The sequence below is a fragment of the Aspergillus undulatus genome (genome assembly GCF_047715775.1).
Source record: "Aspergillus undulatus strain CBS 261.88 unplaced genomic scaffold BDV17scaffold_44, whole genome shotgun sequence".
Classification (NCBI taxonomy): domain Eukaryota; kingdom Fungi; phylum Ascomycota; class Eurotiomycetes; order Eurotiales; family Aspergillaceae; genus Aspergillus; species Aspergillus undulatus.
Window position 1 is genome coordinate 195,340 of NW_027396648.1, and position 21,535 is coordinate 216,874.

The window sequence follows — 21,535 nt, forward strand, 5'->3', positions numbered from 1 at the left end:
TTTGCCAGTGATCAGGAAGGGTAGAAGAGGACGAAATGATGGTTGTGGTTGGAGTGTTTCGAGAGCCTTGTTTGTCCGAGCTTCGCCAGTAACAGCGATAGACGCATCGCTCACGTAGCTCTCATCCGCTGAGTCACGTGACTAAGAGCTTGGCGCCCCATACCGGGCGTGGCAAGGAATCGATCAGAAGCAGAAGCAGGCCATCGCGCAACTTGGTTTAAAATGAACTGTCAAGATGCGTCCGTGGAAGAGATCTAGGAGATGATTGGGGGAAACATACGATTTATTGGCCGCTTTACGTCTCAGCAGTAGTGGGGGTCGAACTGAGATCCAAGTTGCTCCTCGCGAAACATGGCATCACAGCCCAAAGCGATAGCAGTTCCATCTATACATTTCTCTAGTGCGTGTAACCGTAATTTTCCCGGGACCTAGTATCTAACAAGTGCAGCATCATCCATCTTTAGCTGCTGATCGCTGGTTCGGTAGCAACCACCGGACGAGATGGCTGGAGTCCCAAATGACGCAGATGGATCCCCATGAGACAGTCAACGAAGCCACACTGAATTACAGTCACAGTCATAGTAATGCTTTTTTCAATGAGGCAGCATTGCATTCTCTGTATTGAATCCTTATAGCTAGCCTACGTCTTCAAAATCAGCCTAATCATTCACAATCGTAGTGGAGCATTATATGGACGTGGCAGGTGGGACAGCAATCCATGGACAAGGTCCGGGAATCTCTTGCAATCCCGTGATTTAGGATTCTAGAGTTGGATGCCCCAGGGATTAGATTGGGAGACAGCGAGGGGGGAAAGGTTGTCAAACAGTCGCAGCTCTGTCATTGCTCATCCATACCTTTTGACACACTCAAGATTGGGCGGATCATTTCCATCAGGTGGGCAGCATGAGCCGTTATAAATAATCCTCTCTCCGTGACCAAAGCCCCAATCTCCTTTCTTCTCTCCTCTTTTCCTCTGCGCGTTTTCTTTTCTGAAACCGCTTCTGTTCGCTCTTCTTTCTGTTCTGACTGGGTTCTTACGCCGGTCTTCTTCTCCGTGCTCCCTACTTATGTCTCTCACTAACCTACTGCCTGCTACTATCAGCAACTCAGCGAGAATCAGCCTCCTCTTGACCTGAAAGGAGAGCTCCTGGCAGCTTGATCTCAAAGAATATGGTCTCCACCAGTTAATCATGCAATGCTTCTTCACTATGATCATGGATAACCCAGCTGCTTGCTCGGATGCTCTGAAAACCACTGCGGACCAGTGGGCAGGCTCAAGGGCACCGAAGCAGACTAACTTGACAACAGCACTGACTTGGACTCTTCTTTGTCTTCACTCCCATGGGTCTGAGCAACGTGCCAACAACAGAAGAGCTCGATCCCAAGAGATAGTTTGCTTCTGATTGATTCCCCGCTAAGCACGGCATTCCTTGCTTTGCACGATGAATGGCCGAAAGCGCAAAGGGTGGCATTCCACCGGGCCCATCCGGGGCGGAACAACGTGGATCCCGACGCCTGTCACAGTGAAAGTTGGAAACCCCTTTCCGCCTGCTAACCTAACGGACCGACTGACTTGCTTCTCCTGTGTCTCTGCTAAGATTACTATTACTGCTCAGATCTGGTAAAATAACTTACTGAAAAGTTATACGCCAGTCCCCATCTGACTTTGATATCTCCAGTCTTTCTTCACCGAATCTGGGGTTGCTGCCTTCCTCCACGCCCGTCCCCATTCCCGGCATCTTCCATCCCTTTGTGCCTCCACTCACCGGCCTTTCCAAGCGATCGAAAATTCCCTCTTTATGGAAAACTAAAATAAGAAATAAAATACACGATCCTGGCCAAGGGTATCTCGTACCACAGTGTATGGTGCACTATCTCAAGGTATGTCAGTCTTTGTTTCCTTACAATCTGCTCCCCGCCGCCTCTCCCCGTCGCTATTGGGTCTGTTGCACGCCTCGCTCTCTTGTGGCCACGCACTGCAACTAGCCGACATCTACTCCGTCCTGATTTTACGGAACCACTGCGCATTGCGAAGCTTTCCTTTTGGTCCTTGCTATTCTCTTTTTTAGCTTATATTATCTTCCACGTTTATCTATAACCTTGTTGTGCTGTTGCTCCCCGTCCAGTTCAATGTCGCCCTCTGGAGCTTGGCAGCTCCCACCACCCGCGGTCATTCGCTGACCGGGCTATTTTCCACCAGACGCTCTCTTGTTTCCTGCGCACGGGTCCCGTGACCTCCCATCCCTCGCAGTCTCTCAACCTGCCAGCTGCTATTTCGGGACTGGCTACCATCGTCCGCTCGCGAGTCGGCATTTTGATAGTCCAGCCTTGTCGGTATGTATATCTTTCTTTCCTATCTTACTCATAATTTTTTTCCATGATGGCATGACCCATATCTGTAATGCATTGACCTACTTCCATTTGTCTTGCTTTGGGCGCTCCGCGTTGGTTGATCTGTTTCGGGTGCTTCGCCTCGGTCGTGTCGCAGACCAAGGCGCGCGACAAGTGACTCTCCAACCGACGCGTCAGATCTCTATCATCCATCGCGATCTATGGACCTGAACTGGTTCAATGCGTGATGTGCGATGATGAAGCTTCTATTGTTCCTCCATTCCTTACCGGTCGCACGTTGAATGATGGAAACGTTGCATTTGTGTCATTTTCTCTGACAGCTCCTTTTGCCTTGCAGATGGGTTGGTAAAACCGCACGACATGAATGCCTGGCCCCTTGACGCCTCGAGCCTCCCAACCCATGAGAATGGTGCTTTTCATCAGGCAACCATTGATCCCTCCGCGGCCTTCCTCCACAACTCCCCTACTCCCGACCCAAATCAGTTCCAGCGCATGTTCAATGGCGTCCCCAGAAATGCGTCTCCTGGATTCGCCAACCCTAACCAGGTGATTCCATCGAAACGAGCGCGCCCAGAAGATGGAATCTCGATGTCGCCGAGGCAAGCTCCCGGAGGACTAGCTTCCCGTTCGCAGACGCCCCAGCAGGTTCCTTATCCTGGATTTCCAGGCCCTGTCAATGGAACTCCTCAGTTTGCCCATCCGGGCCAATATCAACATCTCCAACAAGGTGCACCCGCAAATGTTTCGCAGTCCCCAATCATGCAAGATTTTGACCAACAGAGAATGGGAACAGCTTCTCCAAGCCCTTTCTCGCCAGCCGGACCCCATGTCGGAACCCAGATGTCTCCTTCGCAATCCGATCATCCAAGTCGGGTGAATACTCCCCAAAATGCTTCATTCATGCCGGGCCAACATTTCCCCCAAGGAATGGCATCCGGGTTCTCGCCGGCCCCCGCCATGACTTCCGCGCCCGTACAAGCGCCAATGCAGACGCAACTCGGTGGTATGCCACCAGGATACCAGCAGGCACTCGCCGCCCAACAACAGCAACAACGAATACACGCCATGCAGATGCAGGGGCAAAATCGCGCGATGAACATGAATCCCGCAATGGCTGGTCGCCCAATGGTAGCAGGCATGAACGCCATGGCGAACCCCCAGCAAATGGCAGCCATCAGACAGATGCAGCAAACCATGGCGAAACCACCAAATCCTGAGGGCTTCATGCGATCTTTACAAAAGTTCATGATGTCAAGGAATTTGCCTCTTGATCCCAATCCCATTGTATCAGGTCGCCCGATCAACCTCGTGCAGCTTTATGCGACTGTAATGAAAATGGGCGGCTCAAAGAAGGTCACGGCTACAAATATGTGGCCAATAATAGCTACACAGCTGCAGTTTCCTCCAGTGCAGTTCCCCATGGCAGTTCAAGAGATTCGAGATCTTTACCAGCGAACACTCGCTGCTTACGAGCAGGCTTTCCTGAGCAGTCAACAAAAACAGTTTGCCGACCCAACTCAGCAACCTTCTGTACCGCGACAACCGAGTGATCCATCTGGCATGCAATTCCAGTCTCCCGCCGTCAAGCAGGCGCAAGGCTTTGAAGGTCCTCAGCAATTAGGCCACGGCACCCCCGTTAGTGCGTCAACACCGAACAGCGCCCACCAAGGCGCGGTCAATGGTTTCGCAACTCCCACGCCAGGCAAGATACAGAGCAAACAACAACATAGCCAACACCGCCTCAGCGTTTCGCGCTTATCCCAACCACCTACCACCCCTCACGACCTCAATGGGCAAGCATCAACGCAGTCCCCCGTCCCGTCAGAGAAGGGACCGGGATCGGTTGTCGAAAAACCTACCGAGGAGATTGATCAATCATCTGACCGGCCTCTTGGACATCCAATACCAGAAACCTACAAGCCAGTGATACTCTCAGACCATAAGTCCCATGGGCCGATTACCATCGGCGAGATTTACCAGCTTGGAGAAGAGATCTCACGGCTCAAGCCGAATATACCGTCATTTGCCGAGCTAGGAGTAGTCGATATACATGCTTTGACGATGGGGATCAAGTCCGGCATGCATGCAGAAATGCGCGTGGCACTTGACGCACTCGTCTCCATTTCTTCCTCCGATCCCCCGATTCAACTATCCTTGGATAACTGCGATGACTTGGTTGATAGCCTGATAGAGTGCGCGGAAGATCAAGCCGAGTTTCTCGCAGAGCATGCGCCAGAGGTCTCCGATATGATGCTACTGCCGTCCTACGAGGAGATAAAGCGTGGATGTCACTCCGAATGGACGTCTCTAGCCGCGGTTGCCGAGTTCGGAAGTACCGAGTACGAACTGGATCGGGCCGTTGATAGGCTCATCTGTATTACCACCATTCTGCGCAACTTTTCTTTCATCGAGCCTAACCACGGCATATTATCAACACCTCCCGTTGTCGAATTCATCTCGACCATCATCCGTTACCTTGCCACTAGAAACATGCTCCTCCGAACACATCAGAACACGTTGGACTTCATGAAGGACACTGTCATCTACCTGAGTAATGTGGCCCAGGCCATTCATTTACCAAGTAAAGAGGAGGCACTCTGTCTCCTCCAGTTTCTTCTGTCGTTCGCTCCGTTCCCTGGACCAGCTGCTTCACCGGACGGTGTCATGTTCACAGCCTATAACCCCTCCATTCACAAATACACTCCCGCTGCTGTTGATAGTTTGGCCAAATTATTGGCGCGTGACGAACCAAACCGGACGTTCTTCCGTTCGATATTTTCAAGCGATGGAGCCTCCGCCGCTCAACAAGAGCTTTTGACCCGCACATTCGGTCTTGCTATCTGCCCAGTTCCGAATCAGCCTAGAAAACCTCTGGCGATAGCAGACATTCGCAAAGTGTTCCTCATGCAAGGGCTTTTGGCTGCTGACATTCTGTCAGGTTTTGCTGAAGGATCAACCGCCAAATCTTGGCTTGAATCAGTGGATGGGTTCGCCATACATCTCCTCCGCCTTTCTTGTATCCTAAGCACGGAGCGCGTTCCTCCGCCGCTACAGAACTCCCGCCAAACCCACGCTGCGAGGGCGCAGGCGGAAGCTGAGGCCGGTGCTTATGGTGCCATCATCAACCGAGGATTGGCGATTCTCCAGCGCCTGGCCGAGACATCGAAACATGCGGACACCGACTCGAACTTGCGGTTTGCGTCCGGCATTCTTCCCAAAAAGGAGAGCCTACTGGGCGCACTACTGATGCATAACGTCGACCCCGGCGTTGTCCGGCAATTGATCACATATGCACGGCTTGCGGAATGATGAAACCACGTCTATTATTTGTTTGTCTATTTTCTAGCGACGGCATTGACTTATTCCTCTTGCAATTACAAACTTGACAATTCCTCATTTCTGCCGTGTCTTCTATTATATCTTTCAGTAAACTATTACCTATTTCTCAGAGTATAGTCATGCTGCTTTTCACTTCGTCTGGCGCCGGTGGAAAACGTATTTGTGAGGCGTGACAATGTGTATCCTTTTTATCTGTTGCTATTCGTTGTCTGTACAATGCAGTGCTCAATACCCTCGGGCAACCCTGGACACAAGGAGGTCTTATGACATCTTAATGTTCAATCTATTTATCCCTCTATATATCGGGTTTATATATCCTTAGAAACGATATCCGATCACCGTTCTCTTGGTCGTTCATCTATATCACTGGCATGACCCGGTGCCTGGCAAGACAAGGTGAAGAGTGGCCACTTATGAATCCTATGATACGACGAATATGAAGATAGATCGAACAGCCATGAGATCATTGAATATGCACTATTACATACAGAATGCCTAAAAGCCACGCCAGTAATACAGAAGCCAAGAGAGACTGGAGAAGGAAAATAATAGATAGGAGATGGAAAAAAAAAATAGGAAATAGAAGAAACATAACTCCTGGCAGAATGTCAAGGAATACAGTAGTAGGAAATGGTACACACACATCGATGGAGAGATGGCGATGAGGAGGATGATAGACAGGTGGATAGATAGTACCTATCTATACCCAGCGAGATATAAGGAGATCGGGGCCTGAATGTTGGCCTCTCGTCTCTGGGTTGTGTTTTCTTTTTGAACCATATAGGCATTCGTTTTGACCTCAATTTTTTGAGGTCAATTTTTGTTTCGGGGATGAGAAGCAGGAGGATGAGTTCGAGATAATAGGTCGTGTATTAGGACGTAACTGGGTGAGACGGAGTCGTAATCACGCTTAGAAGTTACGCTCAAGGAGGAACTGTTGTATCTCAGGTTTCCGCCAGCCCTGTTTGAATCGAACGTTAGCTCTCGGAATTAAAGCCGCGCTTTGGTACTAAAAAGCGCGTACCTTGACAACAATATGCCCATTCAGCCGGTTGACGGTGATATCTGCGCTCTTTGGGGCATTACGCTCGCCTGACTCGAGTCCCAAGTATCGTGCAAGATCATTCCTCATAGCATCCATGTCACCCTCTGTCTTCTGGATCTTTGTCTGCTGCTTGGTGCCACCGGCCTTGGTAACGAGATAAACGGGAAGTTGGTTTGAAGGTGTTCGGCGGACGAAGTAGGGGAGGTTTCTGAGCTGGAGGTTGGCGGCTGCCGGGGGAGGAGTGATGGTTGAGGTGTTTTCCTTGACTGTTTGGGATTGGCGTTTCAGTTGGGCGAGGAATGTACGGCGCTGCTGCGTAGAGATGGATGTCTTTGATGTGGCACGTTGGAATTGGAAAAGTGTTTCTAAGGTAGAGGTTAGTATAGGACAGACAAAGCAATCTCTGCATATCCGCGATTTAGATCCGTGGCTATATGCTGGGTAATATAGGATCGGTGGCTAACGGAATGGCTATGACGTACGAGAGCTGAGGAATCTAGACTGGAGGCATTGAGAAGACACTGAGCTACGTATCCCTGAGGAAGCAACAGGCTGCGCAGCGCGTTGTAGATAGCTTGACACCACCGTCGACTGCTTGCGAACGGCGGACGCTGCTAGAGACTGCATGAAGGAAGCCATCTGTGCAGAGGAGGATGAGGAGGGAGAAAGCCGCAGATTCTGCGCTAGAAGCCCTCCGAGGGAGAATGGACCACGAGGATAGAGGGCGAGGAGGGATGGAGGAGGAAGAGGCACTCGATGATGGTCTGATTGATATCGAGACAAGCAAGGACTTTTTGCTCGGGAGCGGAATCCGTCGCGCTAATCCCAGAGAGGCCTAGCGCCCAGACCAACCCTCCCGCCCACATTTTCTGAATCTGAAAAGCCGCACACTTTGCTCCTCACCAACGGCAACGACGAAGACACCGTTCCCCTACCCTCCCTCCACCACCCTCCCGGTCTCGCTCCTGTCGCTGTTCGCCATGGCAGCTAACGCCCCTCCTTCCGCTGAGACCCTGCTCAGCGGCGCCGCCGCCCACAAAACCGCTGAAGAGATCGCCAACAAGTACGACCTTCTGCCCAAGCTCATTCCCTACCTCGACCGTCACCTTGTTTTCCCCCTGCTCGAATTCAGCTCTGGCCAGGATGATGACTCAGAGATTGTCCGCGCGAAGTACGAGCTCTTGAAGCACACCAACATGACCGACTATGTGGCCAACCTGTGGCAGGAAATCAACAACTCCGACACAATCCCCGACGAGTTTGTGAAGAAGAGAGAGGAGGTTCTTGCCAAGCTGCAACACTACCAGGATGAGAGCGAGAAGATCACCGAGTTACTGCAGGACGAGGCCGTTGTGGGAAATCTGCGGAGCGATAAGGTTGCCAATTTGAAGTTCCTCGAGGAGCAGCATGGAGTTACGGCCGAGATGGTCAACAGTCTCTTCGACTACGGTCGGTTCCAATACAGCTGCGGTAGCTACGGTAATGCCGCTGAGCTACTCTACCAATTCCGTGTCCTCTCTACCGATAACGACAAGGTCGCCTCGGCCACATGGGGTAAGCTGGCCTCAGAGATCCTTACCACCAACTGGGAGGCTGCCATGGAGGAAGTTCAGAAGGCCAAGGATTCGATCGAGACAAGGCTCTTCAACAACCCTGTTGGCCAACTTCACAACCGCTCATGGTTGATCCATTGGTCCCTCTTCCCCTTCTTCAACTACGACCCCGCCCGCGACGTCCTCACCGATCTCTTCTTCTCCCCCGCCTACATCAACACCATCCAGACCAGCTGCCCCTGGATTCTCCGATACCTCGCTGCCGCTGTCATCACGAACCGGAATCGCGCCCACAAGAACAGCAGCGCATACCAGAAGCAATTGAAGGACCTGATTCGCGTCGTTCGCCAGGAGGGCTACGAGTACTCAGACCCCATCACCGATTTCATCAAGGCGCTGTACGTCGAATTCGACTTCGAGGAGGCTCAGAAGAAGCTTGGTGAGGCCGAGGAGGTGCTGCGCAGCGACTTCTTCCTCGTTTCCGCCGCCGACGCTTTCGTCGAAGCCGCCCGACACCTCATCTCTGAGAGCTACTGCAAGATCCACCAGCGGATTGATATCAAGTATGTGGCCGAATCTCGCGGAGCGAAAAGATGCAAGAGCAAAGCTAACAACTACTTAGGGACCTGTCTACCCGCCTCGGCCTCAACCAGGACGAGGGTGAGAAGTGGATTGTCAACCTGATCCGCGACACCCGGGTCGACGCCAAGATCGACTACAAGGAGGGCACAGTCATCATGAACCACCCCCCTCAATCCGTATACCAGCAAGTCATCGAGAAGACAAAGGGTGCCTTCTTCCGGACGCAGGTCCTCAGGTACGTCGATAATACAGCCCCGTCTCCCTTTACAGATATAGCGAAGCTAATACCTCTTACAGCGCGGCTGTTGCGAAATAAACAACTCGCGTCACGTCTTCTGTCGTTTTTGAACCCTCCAAAAGAAATCCTCTTTTCCTCTATTCCCTTCCCGGACCTTTAGGCTGCTGGTTTCGTTCATGTTGGTAGTATTCCCCTGAACCTGTGTATGCGCGGGGCATGGGCATCTTCTTGAATGATATGATGGGAACGGAACACAGCAAACTGGACTGGGAGTGGCATCAGGCCGGCGTTCAGGTGGTCCCGCTTCGCTTCGCTTTTGACTTTTCTCCTTACCTTGATCTCTTACCTACCTACCTTGATTTCCCTATAACCTCCCGTCCTCCCCGTCTGGTGTAATCATGTGATGTGAGGGTCTTCACGATCTACGTACTCACGACCTCAAAATCATCATCCAATCCGTCCTCTTTTTATCTTCCTCATTCCATGTATTGATTGATCGATGTTGTTACGAATGATCTATAGAGATGATGAGAGTACATTCTTCGGTATTTGATTCCACTTCCTCTTTAGTAAATCACGTAGGTTTCTTGGGAACTATGTATTAGAACCCTAGACACATATTTCATTCTTGATCTTCGCAAATCGCAATGCAGCCCGTTGCGGTGCCGTTTGACAAACGTTTTACGTACCTAGTAGGTATCTTCCATCTTCTATTATATACATGTCGGAAGCCTTCAGGTTACAGCACTATCAAGTAGCATGACACCTTGCTCATTGCTAAGAGCAGATAAAACGCTGAGAGTGACAAATGGATATTGAGCAAGAGAGTCGAAATCTAGAACGGGGATATCTCTGGTAGCTCGAATTCGAGAAACGATGAAGAGTGCAGCCCAGGTGAGATGACAAAGAAAGCAAACGCGGTCCCACGTATAGAAAGGCAGATAGGTTAAAAAGACGACGCAAGATGTCTAAAAAGATAAAAGCCGAAACACCGTGAAAGCTATGCCGAGACGGGACTTTGTTCCCTAACAAGAAATGAGACCTTCTCACTGATGAATCGAGAGTAAGTGTGTTGAGGTCGTGAACTAGGAACTTGGCGTAGTTCCGGGGTGGATATGTATAGAGAGCGGCAGTTCGAGGGGGAAAGCGCTATCAGAGCAGAAAAAGGTAGAAAGGTAAAGTGGTATCCGGTGGAATGCGACGCTGAGGAAACAACAACTATGGATTAGCTGATGCGGAAGACTCAGCTCATCATCGACCGTGATAGTCTCCTGGCCGCCTGCGTGGAGGGCCTGAGGGAAGCCGAACGGGAATGATTTCGTTGATGTAGGGTTCTGATTGTGGGTTGGAGTCGCCGGCCATCCGGAGTGCCTCTTGTCGTTCGTATTCCCGCGACATGATCGCGAGGTCGTTTATTTGTTCCTATGAGGAGGTCAGTTTTCGAATTCTTGACGACAACGTCGAGAGGAAATGGATAGGGGCAGAAGAACAGGAAGACATACTCTTGTCAGTGGTACGCCAACAATCAAGTAACCTTCGCGCCCCTTTTGATCTCAGAAAGCTCAAGTGGTTAGGGTGTGTGTTTCCTTATATATGGCTGCGGAAAAATGAATCCTTGGAGTCATGTCGGAGGTTTACCTGGTAACTGTATGGCCGGACGGTTGCGGACGGTCCCAGGAAGTACTGGATCTGGCCTAATACAATCTGACGGGAAAGTCCATATCCTGGCAGCCAGTACTGTTGGACCTGAGACATCTTTTTTTGTCTCTTTGGGAAAGTGTTCTCTGTGGGAGTAGCTGTCGTACGTATGTATGCGTGTGGCTAAATGAGTTAACCCGCTTTGAAAGCAGGTACTATCATCCGGGATGACGGCGGCAGTGATGGTTATGAGGGCCTCGTAAGCAAACACATACAAGCACCTTTTATATAGGTATATATACTTCTCATATTCCCTCCATGCAAGGGAGTATTAGTAAAAGGAATGAGGAACGGAAACGGTCAGCGCCTCTACGTGGAGTATACCCTCCAAAGTCGGCGACGCCCAGGAGTCGGGATGACTCGCTGATCAGCATGGTCTAATAAACAATCAGCAACAGCAATAGAGACCAGGGCAACAGGAGAGCTCACTATGGATCCTGTGACAGACAGATGAACAATAGAGCGAGCTACGAGGGCTGTTTCTGGTCTGCTGTTCATGTCGGATCCCGGCGAAACCGCCTCACTCTTTTATCCAACCCTTTTGCGCCGGTAATAAAATTAACAAAAGTGAGGCTTGAACCACAATAGAGCTAGGCTCATTTCAACAAATCGAAGCGGTTTCTAGTATTACTAGTAAACCGCGAGCGTCGTCCTGGTTCCTTGACCCCCTTGGCCGATTCTGCGGTGAACCTTCTCCCTGCATCTAAAGTAATCCGCAGGTTTTATGTGTGATGCCGTGGCTCCAGGAATGGATCATTGAGAGTCCATCTCGCAGCTCCTCTGCGGTGCGTCCCGCATTCTTCGTCTAGTGAGATTACGGACAGGTTGCAGATATCTGCCATCCAATCCTCGAGATCCAAATCTCTCGACCAAAATGAAGTGACATTTGAGTAAACGGATGCCGATGGGATAGAATCTTGAGGCGTAGATCCAAAAGGAAAAAAGACGTTAGGTTCAGCCTTCCCGTAGCTCGAAAAAGGGCCAATCAAACTAGAGCGCAGCTTTGAAGGATCGCATATTTCTTTTTCTAGCGAAGCTCCCGGACTCTCCGCTCTGCTGGGTCGTGATGCTCGGCCTTAGGGTGCCAGGATGGGCGCGCTGTTGACAAGCTGGACAAGGATCGTGCGAAAACCGAGTTTCGACACTGTATGCAGGGCGCCATTTTTGGAAAGATGCTTGGCTTTTTCCAGCGCAGTGTTTATGAACAAAGCCGGAGTGAATAGAACCGCGCGCAAGGATATGCTACGGTCGCAATTGGCTCCTCAAGCCATTGTACCTTGAGGGTCATCTATGTTGTCTCGTATTGGAGTTTCCATGCATGCTTCTCCAGCCCACCTTGTTGTCGGACAAGACGCAACATTTGTTCGAGAGCGACATATTTTGAGTGACCCCACAACGGCGAAGCTCGCCGGCGAGGTTACTAGCAGCGCCGCCAATTACTTGGTGTTTTGCTGTTTGTCTATGCTGCTGCATAAAAGCACAGTAGTAGTTTGTACGCGACGACCACACGGCGAACAGGTATAGGCGGCCTATGAGTCTCACTAAAGAGAACTGTCGAGACATGTGCACCGCTCGTTGTTCCAATCCACATTTTCTGCATATAAGTCCGCGGAAGGAAACGCGAGTACTGTTTCTCTCGAGTTGGAGGATTAATATGGCTACTGAACATGGACGAGGCCCTCGTTGACAGGGTCTAGACCAATACGTTGGATGCTTTGGGCTGATCCGACTCAATTTGATCGGCGTACTCGACCGTCTGGACTCTGAATTCTGGAATCCTGCAGCCCGGTCTGGACGATTAGAAGCTGGGCCAAATCAGTTGTGGATCAGGAAAGGCACTCGTCCGTCACGTTAAGATGGCCCAAGCTCGACTTGACGGAGCAGTGACTGACAGGCCTTGGATTTGCCACATTTGCGTTCCAGGATAAGCTCTCAGCCAGTGGCTAGTGCGGCAGATCTAAACGTCTCCCATCGCATGTCCAATACTGCTCCTTATCTGTGGCCTGTTGTCTTGGTGACGCATGTAGAAAAGTCTACCAGTCAGAGGGGCTCCTCTCCGAAAGCAGGTCACCGCCGGCGTGCTCACGCTCCTGGCAGATGACTTGGTACCTAGCTCTGGCCCAAAGGGACATGGATGTTGATGGCATCAGGCGGAGACGCGACCGAAGGCGCTTGGCCTATCGGCAAGGAAGTATGTTGCCTTTGCAGCCTTATTGGGGCGATAAGCTGGTAACTCCCGAAGGAAAGTGTTCGTGTGATAGCTGTTGCACTGAGATGACAGCCTTATGGAGGCGAAAGTGAAGCGCTGTGGCGAGTATTAGAAGCCAGTGGTTTGACATTGTTAACACGGAAGGAGGATGACGGGAAAGGGGCGAAGGGGGAAAAAGGAAACATGACAAGCATTGACAAGGCGGGCCTTATGAAGGCACCTTGGAAAAGAAGAATCCTCAGTACAATGAGAGATCTCAAACAACCATGCATCAGAAGCTTTGTATATTACTGTCTATCTCGTTCTCGTAATTCATGCCAAACAATCATCTCAACTTCATACTGGAACCGGTTCTATGAGAAGTTACTGCTTACTCCGGGGGAACGTAAGGATTGATGAGCATATCACTGAACCTGCAGTGATAACAATCATGAGCAAACGAGAGCTAAAGCATAATCAGGGTTGCGACTTACTTCTCTAGTTTCTCCTTGCCTCGGACCTCTTCAACGAGTAACGGCATCCTGACAACGTTGAAGTCTTCATAGAGCTCTTCAATTTGCTCCAGATACTTCTTCTGCATCTTCCTCCGCGCATTGCATTGCTCACAATCACTGCCTTGTTTGGGGAATAGGAGCTGGTTGACGACTATGGAATGCGTGTCGATTTGATAGCTTGTCAACTCCTGGATCATACGCTCCGTCTCGTACAGAGACAAGAACTCTGCGATGCAGACGCAAACAAAAGTGGTCATGTCGGGGTTCTTGAACTGGGTGTTGACTTCGCCGATGGTCTCTCTCAGTGACTCCATTTTCTGCAGAAGCTCATCAAGGTTCTGGCCACCGGGCAATCCACCACGGGCACCAAGGATCGAGTTCAACATGGGCCCAAATTGAGATGATAGCTGCGACAGCTTCGCGAGAGCTTTTTCGAGAACCGTGGGGAACTGGAGGAAGCGGAGGGTGTGGCCGGTAGGGGCAGTATCAAAGACAATGACCTCATAGGACAGAGACTTGACCTGCTTGAGGACTTCGGCGAATGACATGGCCTCGTCGACACCGGGAATCTACCATCGTCAGTAATGGCCTCAGGAAAATCGGGTGAGTGGAGCAGCGCTACATACACTAAAGGCGAGGTCCTGCATCATGTTCCCAACACCGAGTCCAGCCATGGGGTCGTCACCCTGCCCGTCGCCGTTCGCTAGAAGATCCTGGATACTGCCGTTGGGGTCGACTTCCATCGCGCTGAGATTGGTGTACCCATCAACAAGACGGGCCTCTTTCCCAAACTTCTGGCCAAAAGCATCACTGAGGTTGTGCGCGGGGTCGGTGGAGATGAGCAGAACGGATTTGCGAGCTTTGGCAAGCTGGATGGCAAGGGAACACGATGTGGTGGTCTTCCCAACACCTCCTTTTCCACCAACAAAGATCCATCGTAATGTTTTCTGGTTGACGATCGACTGAAGCGTAGGCTCCATAAGGTCGTCGTCCTGGACAATCGCGGTCGAGGACATACTGAGCGGCTTGATAACGATGATTCAACGACGGCTTGGTGAATTTGGCGACTGCTGAGAAAGATACAGTCAGATGGCAATGGTCCAAAGCCTGGGTGTGACAGTCGCACCAAGTGCTGTGCGCTCTGGGTCTTCCCCGCAAAGGTCAAAAGTTCTGGCTGAAGCTTCAGGAAGCGGAAAGAAATCTGGAGAATAGTGTCTAGCGTCTGGCGTCTGACGTCTGAGCGGCACCGGCACAACGAGAACGGTAGATAATTGTTTGCCTAGCGCACGGCTAATGTAGTCAGTGCTGTGTGGAACAAGCGTCCTTGTAGCCGCTGCCAAAGTGACACGTGCAGAGGCCTTCCTGCCTCAGGCTGTTGTGGGATACCCCACCAATCTCCCTATGGACTGTGCTTCCGGGTCCCTGGAAGTCAATCTCGACTTTATACTTGGGGAACAGAGGCTGAACCTGCTGCGCAATCTATACAAGCTATATCTGGTCGTATTGACCATTCCAGGTCAGGCTATCAGCCGCTGCTAACATCTCTGCTGAAGCGCTTGGATACCCCACTGAAGGTATACTCCGGAGAGCTCGTCGGTAGCCTCCGACACAGCAAGAGCGGACTGACCAAGATAAAACCCCGGGCAAAGTACCTACTCCTACCTCCTGCAATTCTCTTCTTACCTTAGGCTCCAAATACTCTCGATATCTCCACCTCTACTTATGGACGTTGGTTCCACAACCCCTTCTTCAAGTGACCAGCTGGGCAAAGTCGCAACCCGTCTCAGTCTACACCAAAACCACCTTCTCGCGCCCTCCTCTCCCCGCTCACCATCAACCTCAGCACAATCGCAATCACAACAAAAACAACATAAGCAACCCACAATGTCTCGCGACCCGATAACCTGCCACGTCCTAAACACCCTAACAGGCACCCCCGCCGCAAACCTTCCCGTCATCCTTACGCTCCTCTCAACCCCCTCAAACCCCTCCGCGCAAGACGTCGCCTTCATCGCAACAACAAACGCAGACGGCCGAGTCGCGAACTGGGCACCCCTGAGCAACAGTACAGACGAAAGCACAGCGCAGTCACAGTCAGCCAGTGCCACAGTCGCCGAAGTCCTGTCGACCCTCCCCGCATCCGATAGCAAGACAAACTGGGCTCTAACGTTCAACGTTGGACCCTGGTTTGAGGCGCAGGGCGTTGAGAGCTTTTGGCCGGAGGTCGAGGTCAAGATTACGGTTAAGGGGAGGGGTAAGGAAGGTCTGGAGGGGTGGAGGCATTATCATATTCCAGTGTTGTTGGGACCTTGGAGTTATTCGACGTATCGGGGGTCGTAAATGTGATATCGAGCTGGAGCGTTTCGGAAACTATCGCCTTTCGGTGGCTTGAGGCGGGGTATCTACCTTGGTGGTTATAGATTGGTTATAGATACCAAATTGAAATATCGATCTTGATCTTGATCTTGATCTTATCTCGTTATCGATTGTTTACATGCGGAGTGGATGTCAAAACCTCGGGAGGATATGATGTACGTGGAGCCTCGAAGTATATGCTCCAAACATATATATAGATAGATCTTAGTTCTATGCCGTATGAGCCGTATGAGCAGCATCAACGTATCAGCACATCGACAAATCACGGCATTGGCAAGAAAGAGGTCGCAACCTCAAGCTTAAGTCTAGAGCCAACTAGCACTCAGTCATACAGCGCAGGCAGGGAGTACAATCTGACAGTTCTTTTCTTCAGAAACAACGGAGTATCTACAAAGGTCAAGTCTCATCGTTCTTTCTTGATTTCAATGCTCGTTTGTTTGATGCGACTCCTAGTTGAAGGCAGAACACGCGTCTCCAGACTCCAGAAGACCCTATATCAAACGTCGCCTAAGCAGTCTGGGGCAGGCGAGGTCCCGGGTGGCTTGCCGTGTCAGAACTAAAAGATAGGCTTGCATGAAAGACCCATGTCCAGGGTCCTATTTGACGGATGTTCAACTTGCTACTGATAGTCTCTCGACTACTGATACTGAGGTGCCAACTGCATCAAGATCTGCTTATCAGTCTGTACCTCACGGAGTAGTATCCTTCTACAGTCGCATTCTCCGTCTGCCCGGATCTCGGCAAGTGTCTATTCCGGTCTGAGTGGCAAGATCGATACTTATCTGGCCGCCGCCGAGACGAAGCCTTTGTGCTCACGTGATACAGGGTTGAAGACGGCAAGGTTCTAGAGGCATTGCGTCATCAGCTGCAGCAACCAATTAGACGGTGGTCGAGTGGTTTGATATCCTTGAAAAAAGCCGCTAAGGAACGAAAAAACGTCCTGAATGGCTGAATGCGGAAAGCGGTTGTGAGCGGCGATATCGAAAGAGCAAATGAATGGTTGAACTGTAGTGGGCCAATAGTCCAAGCGACCTGTCAGTGGACACCCGCCCCGGCTGGTCCGACACCTTCAGGTCCACAGGGACAGATAAAATTCCTCGTCGTCACGGTGAAGTCATCCGTCCATTCAACCCCCTTCCTACGACTGTATCGGCGACAAATCTTGGAAAGCGCAGTCTCGACCTGTTGCTGTAGCTGATACCCTCTGGATCTGCCTGATATTTACCTTCTGTATCCCTTGGATCCTTCACATCCTTTGTGGTTGACTTCTGTGCGATCAAGTTGTGCGCACAATTCCAACAATCCGACTCGAGGTTGCGTCATCACATTGGCGCAAAGAATTGCCGGAATCCACCATCAAAGGTCGAAGACCGTCCTGCGACTCTCTCGATTCCGGCCAATCAGGACGCGACTGCCTGTCCTGTTTTTCTGATTTTTTCATTCATAATCAAGATCCCATTGTGCGTGGGAACTGTGAAGTTAAGACGGTCGCAAGGCCGAGTAAGAGGGAGAAAAGCGAAGATCAAAAAGTCAAAGGCCGGGCAGTCTGGAGACGACCGCACTATCGGCAGAAGTTTGGCTCGAGATTGAGAGTTGCAACGCGGCAGACAGACTGGCTTTTGTACGAATCCAGGGTTGCAGGAATCGAGGAGCTGCCGCTTACCTCATAGTCGACCGGCTCCCCTCTTTCTCGCTCTTTCCCCTAAATTTATTGCAATTCTCCCTGTCCAACCCAGACTACGTCACAACTTCTTCTTTCCTTCTTCACTACTCCATCATCTTCAAGCATCATACCCAGTGACTTCCGCCCTCTGGGGTACAACCACTGCAATTACTCTGCACTATTCACTAATGCACGGATATCTAATCTGTTTTTATTGATTTCTCACAACGTCACCTTTTTCAACTGTTCTTCCTGCCTCACGGTTCTCGACGCGCTCCCGTGCGAGACTTCGAGAGAGACTTCGACAGATCTCGGTGTCCCTTCGCTTTTTGACTGTAATTCTCTTTGTTAATTATTGCCTTTCGCCACTTCGCCTAATCGGTCTTGGTTGCTTTCTCTTCCTACACTTTATCGATTTTTTTTTTTTCTTTTTTCTTTTTCTTTTTTTTTTGGCCTCGGGGGACCACGGATCTCTTGCGGCCTCCTTATTCAGCCATTATATCAAACCGATTGCGGGGGGACTATGTCTGCCGCTGTGGCTACGGCAGTTACAACGACCCTCCCCAATAATCCCAGTGCGCATACAACAACAATGGACGCAGAAAGGGCCAGCGTCAAGATGGACAATGGTGAGTTCTTTCAAACCTGGTACACTGTGTTTGATCTATGGTTTGTGTGGCACTCTTTCCGAGTTGGATGTTGTCTCTTTCCCTCGACGTGGCGGGATGACCTCATACAATAAGGATTGTCTTTCTGGATGACGTCGCACAGCTACCACTACCCTCTTTCACTGCGCGTTGTCGCGACTTCGCTTTCTTTTCTATACTGACGTGTTATTGCTCCTACAGAGCCCTCATCAGATACCAAAGAACAGAAGCCAGATGGCGAATCCAACAACTCATTAGCACCTCCTCCACGGCCTAACCCAACAGCCGCCACCGATACCCCCGACTACTTCAACTCTGTTCACAACCCTTTCGCCCTGGAGCCGAACCCCTTTGAGCAGTCCTTTGGGGGTTCTGGCGAGACACCGGGGAAGTCGATTCTCCCTCCTGTCGCATCAATAACATCGCCTGCCTTACCAGGCGCCACCTCCGCTGGAGGAGCTTACAACTGGTCCAACTCATTGCGCTCGGGTCCTCTGAGTCCCGCCATGCTTGCAGGTCCTGCTGGTGGAAGCGACTACTTTGACAGTATCGGAAGAGGCTTCCCGACGCCAAATGAGTCCTCGCTTCGCACTGGTTTGACGCCCGGCGGTGGAGGTTCTATGTTCCCAGCACCGAGTCCGAACTCTCAGGCTCTTATCAACCAGCTGCAAAACGGAGGCGCAACCCCTTCAACGATTGATTTCCACCGTACAGCTTTCAACGTAGCAGCGAAGAAGAACGGCAATGCGCCGACGTCTAATCCAACTGCTGAACCCGACGTACCTCAAATTACAACTACTATGGAAGTTAAAACAGCTCAACCTGCCGCTGTCGACCCCTTTGGCCACCATGATGCTGCCTCAGACGCTGCCAATGGGTTATTCATGTTAGCTAAGGGTGGCCAACAGTCCGCGAACCAGTTTGCCGCTGTTCCAAACCAGACTGCAATTCCACCACAAACTATTCAGGCCACTGAGATCACAACCCGACGTCAATCGGCCAATGCAAATGGTGTATCAAATGCCACCCGGGAACCGAGCGGCGACGGCTCAGATCCACAGAGCGAAACTAAGCCTGCTGCCAAAGGCAGAGGCAAGAGAAACACGTCTACGAAAGCCACAGGCGCAGCAGCCAAAGGGCGCAAGACAGAAGATCTCAACCAGGGATCAAACAAGAAAACGAAACTTAACAACGGGTCAGCTAGCACAGAGTCTCCTTCTGAGGGCGAGTCAGATGATGAAGACCAGCCCGCGCAGAAGAAGAAGGCCGGCGACGGGAAGAAGATGACAGATGAAGAGAAGCGAAAGAACTTTCTTGAGAGGAATAGGTATGTCTCTAAACACTCTATGTTATCTACTTCTTTTTCTAACAACATTCAAGGGTTGCGGCACTCAAATGTCGACAACGGAAGAAGCAGTGGCTTGCCAACCTCCAGGCTAAGGTCGAGCTGTTTACGTCAGAAAACGATGCGCTTACGACGACCGTTACTCAACTGCGGGAAGAGATTGTTAATCTGAAGACACTATTGCTTGCACACAAAGATTGTCCGGTTTCACAGGCGCAGGGGCTTATCTGGAACCCGAATCCGCCATACACTTGATTTCTTTTAATATTTTCACGGCTTGCATTACTAGTTTATATTTACATGGTGTATCTGGCTACGGGGTGTTCTGTCATGGTGTAACAACGCAAAAGGTTTCGCTTTCTTCAACATGCTCTTATATGACATATCTTTGATGTAGTTGCAACTTGGATCCCTATCGATAGTGGATACTGTAGTAGACGCGTACTCAACTTCGACTACTCGTTCTACCCATCTACCCAGCATGAAGGTTGGATCTGATTCCTCACATCACCCCGCTCGGGGTTCCCCCACACCTGCAGCGACAAGTCCGATTCTACTGTGATATATATGCCAGGGCAGTTTGTCCTTTAGCAGGGTTCCTCGTTGCTAAATGTGATTTCTTCACTGATTTAAACACATGGCTATCCATCGTTATCACTCTGTCGTCCGGCTCTCTCTTAGTACGGAGTATTCAATCAGGATTTGACAATATATCTAAACAGGCACTCCATACATGGACCCCGAAACTCGAACTCGAGCCCAAGTCCACCTATGCAGTTCTGGGCTAGTGAGGCCCGATGGTGTGGTGATATTAGTTGAGATTCGTTGACTCTCTGGTAAAGTGGGTCCGAGTTCATGCATGTAAGCAGCCTGCCAGTCCCGACAGAGGTTTGCTGGTTACTCAGGTTCCTTGGAAGCCTCGGGCTCTGGACATGCATAAGCCATAATTTACTGGGGTAAGCTACTTACCTAGTTCCAAGCGCTTGGTGCGTGGGGGTCGGTACTCGGTAATCATGTAAGCCCAGTCCCAGTCAAGCTATCTAGATGAAGTCCCAGTCTAAACAGCCTAGCCTAATTTACCAGGGTATCTACTAGCAACAGCTGGGAGCTACATTGACACGGACGAATTGACCGTCGACGTGGGTAGATAGATGCAAAAGCAAGCACAATATTGTCAAGATTAAAGAGCCCCATCCCCACCCCCACGCAAGAATAATGGATGCGTCGACTCGTACCTGCAGGTTGACAGCGGTCTAGTCTGAACTGGCGACTGGCAAGCGGCGGACCAACGCAAGGGCCGCAACTCAAGGCCCCGTCCTCCACCGTGGTCTTCAAATTTATTGTGATCATTCTCGTGGCCGTGATGTGATGTGATATGATTGTATCATGGCTAAGTCAAAGTTACTCCCGTCGCGATTTGAGTTTCGAGTCTCGATGCCGACTTCGATTCAGGATCAGGGTCACGGTGCGTGATGCTGCGTGATGCGTGAAACTGAAAGGGTATCACACCCCTTGCTTGACTTGGGTTGAACGAAGGCAGGATACGGAGTAAGTATTGAAGAAATTAGAAGAGAAGAGATGTGAAATCAGGCTGAAGATTAGATTGTGTTCAGTTCAGGTATTGCCGACAGTCTCGGGAATGGATCATAGTAGTTCATTAGAACAGGAGTAGTAATGCTGACATTCAGGTAATCAATCCCGTGATGGCTAACGCGTACCTGAGATGAGGAGGCTCATGAGTATGTTGATAATGAAAAAGATGATGCTGAGAACCGCTGTTTTTACGCCGATCGTTGTTGTAGCTCCCCCGCTTCTTCCACAACTATACAGTAGTATGCCGGTCTGGATTAAGCCTTCAAAGCGCGCTGCCAGGTGTACACCAGGAATACTAGGTCGAGAACATTGGATCATAGCCTTCTATCCTCTATACTCTGTGCATTGGCTCCAGTGCACCGATTTCAAAATAGGTATTCCGATACTGATGGGTCGGAAAG

The 21,535-nt window shown here is 50.7% G+C and overlaps 7 protein-coding genes across 7 annotated transcripts; 5 read left to right on the top strand and 2 right to left on the bottom strand.

Annotated features, from left to right (window-relative positions):
* The first annotated feature begins 1,329 nt into the window (after positions 1 to 1,329).
* On the top strand, positions 1,330 to 2,172 carry BDV17DRAFT_158733 (uncharacterized protein). Its single transcript, XM_073754611.1, has 2 exons — positions 1,330 to 1,621; positions 1,680 to 2,172. Exons 1-2 carry the CDS (start codon positions 1,443 to 1,445, stop codon positions 1,984 to 1,986), a joined length of 486 nt encoding a protein of 161 aa, XP_073613132.1. The 5' UTR covers positions 1,330 to 1,442; the 3' UTR covers positions 1,987 to 2,172.
* BDV17DRAFT_158713 (putative ARID/BRIGHT domain protein (SWI1)) lies at positions 2,173 to 5,922 on the top strand. Its single transcript, XM_073754610.1, has 2 exons — positions 2,173 to 2,334; positions 2,690 to 5,922. The coding sequence occupies exon 2, from the start codon at positions 2,713 to 2,715 to the stop codon at positions 5,659 to 5,661; it is 2,949 nt and encodes a 982-aa protein (XP_073613133.1). The 5' UTR covers positions 2,173 to 2,334; positions 2,690 to 2,712; the 3' UTR covers positions 5,662 to 5,922.
* Positions 5,923 to 6,601: 679 nt separating this feature from the next.
* On the bottom strand, positions 6,602 to 7,375 carry BDV17DRAFT_293719 (mitochondrial 54S ribosomal protein mL49; the record flags this gene model as incomplete). Its single annotated transcript, XM_073762678.1, has 3 exons — positions 6,602 to 6,652; positions 6,716 to 7,101; positions 7,219 to 7,375. The coding sequence occupies 3 exons, from the start codon at positions 7,373 to 7,375 to the stop codon at positions 6,602 to 6,604; spliced, it is 594 nt and encodes a 197-aa protein (XP_073613134.1).
* A 276-nt stretch (positions 7,376 to 7,651) lies between these two features.
* Positions 7,652 to 9,651, top strand: BDV17DRAFT_270039 (eukaryotic translation initiation factor 3 subunit E). The gene is made up of 3 exons (XM_073758629.1): positions 7,652 to 8,852; positions 8,912 to 9,106; positions 9,169 to 9,651. Exons 1-3 carry the CDS (start codon positions 7,717 to 7,719, stop codon positions 9,185 to 9,187), a joined length of 1,350 nt encoding a protein of 449 aa, XP_073613135.1. The 5' UTR covers positions 7,652 to 7,716; the 3' UTR covers positions 9,188 to 9,651.
* Positions 9,652 to 13,239: 3,588 nt separating this feature from the next.
* Positions 13,240 to 14,879, bottom strand: BDV17DRAFT_158851 (ArsA family ATPase). Its single transcript, XM_073754612.1, has 3 exons — positions 14,137 to 14,879; positions 13,490 to 14,079; positions 13,240 to 13,429 (listed from the first exon to the last, which is right to left on the bottom strand). The coding sequence occupies exons 1-3, from the start codon at positions 14,524 to 14,526 to the stop codon at positions 13,387 to 13,389; spliced, it is 1,023 nt and encodes a 340-aa protein (XP_073613136.1). The 5' UTR covers positions 14,527 to 14,879; the 3' UTR covers positions 13,240 to 13,386.
* Positions 14,880 to 15,394: 515 nt separating this feature from the next.
* On the top strand, positions 15,395 to 15,850 carry BDV17DRAFT_293722 (hydroxyisourate hydrolase; the record flags this gene model as incomplete). Its single annotated transcript, XM_073762679.1, has 1 exon — positions 15,395 to 15,850. One exon carries the CDS (start codon positions 15,395 to 15,397, stop codon positions 15,848 to 15,850), a length of 456 nt encoding a protein of 151 aa, XP_073613137.1.
* Positions 15,851 to 17,700: 1,850 nt separating this feature from the next.
* atfA (bZIP transcription factor atfA) lies at positions 17,701 to 19,811 on the top strand. Its single transcript, XM_073754613.1, has 3 exons — positions 17,701 to 18,178; positions 18,398 to 19,523; positions 19,577 to 19,811. Exons 1-3 carry the CDS (start codon positions 18,073 to 18,075, stop codon positions 19,794 to 19,796), a joined length of 1,452 nt encoding a protein of 483 aa, XP_073613138.1. The 5' UTR covers positions 17,701 to 18,072; the 3' UTR covers positions 19,797 to 19,811.
* Positions 19,812 to 21,535: the final 1,724 nt, after the last annotated feature.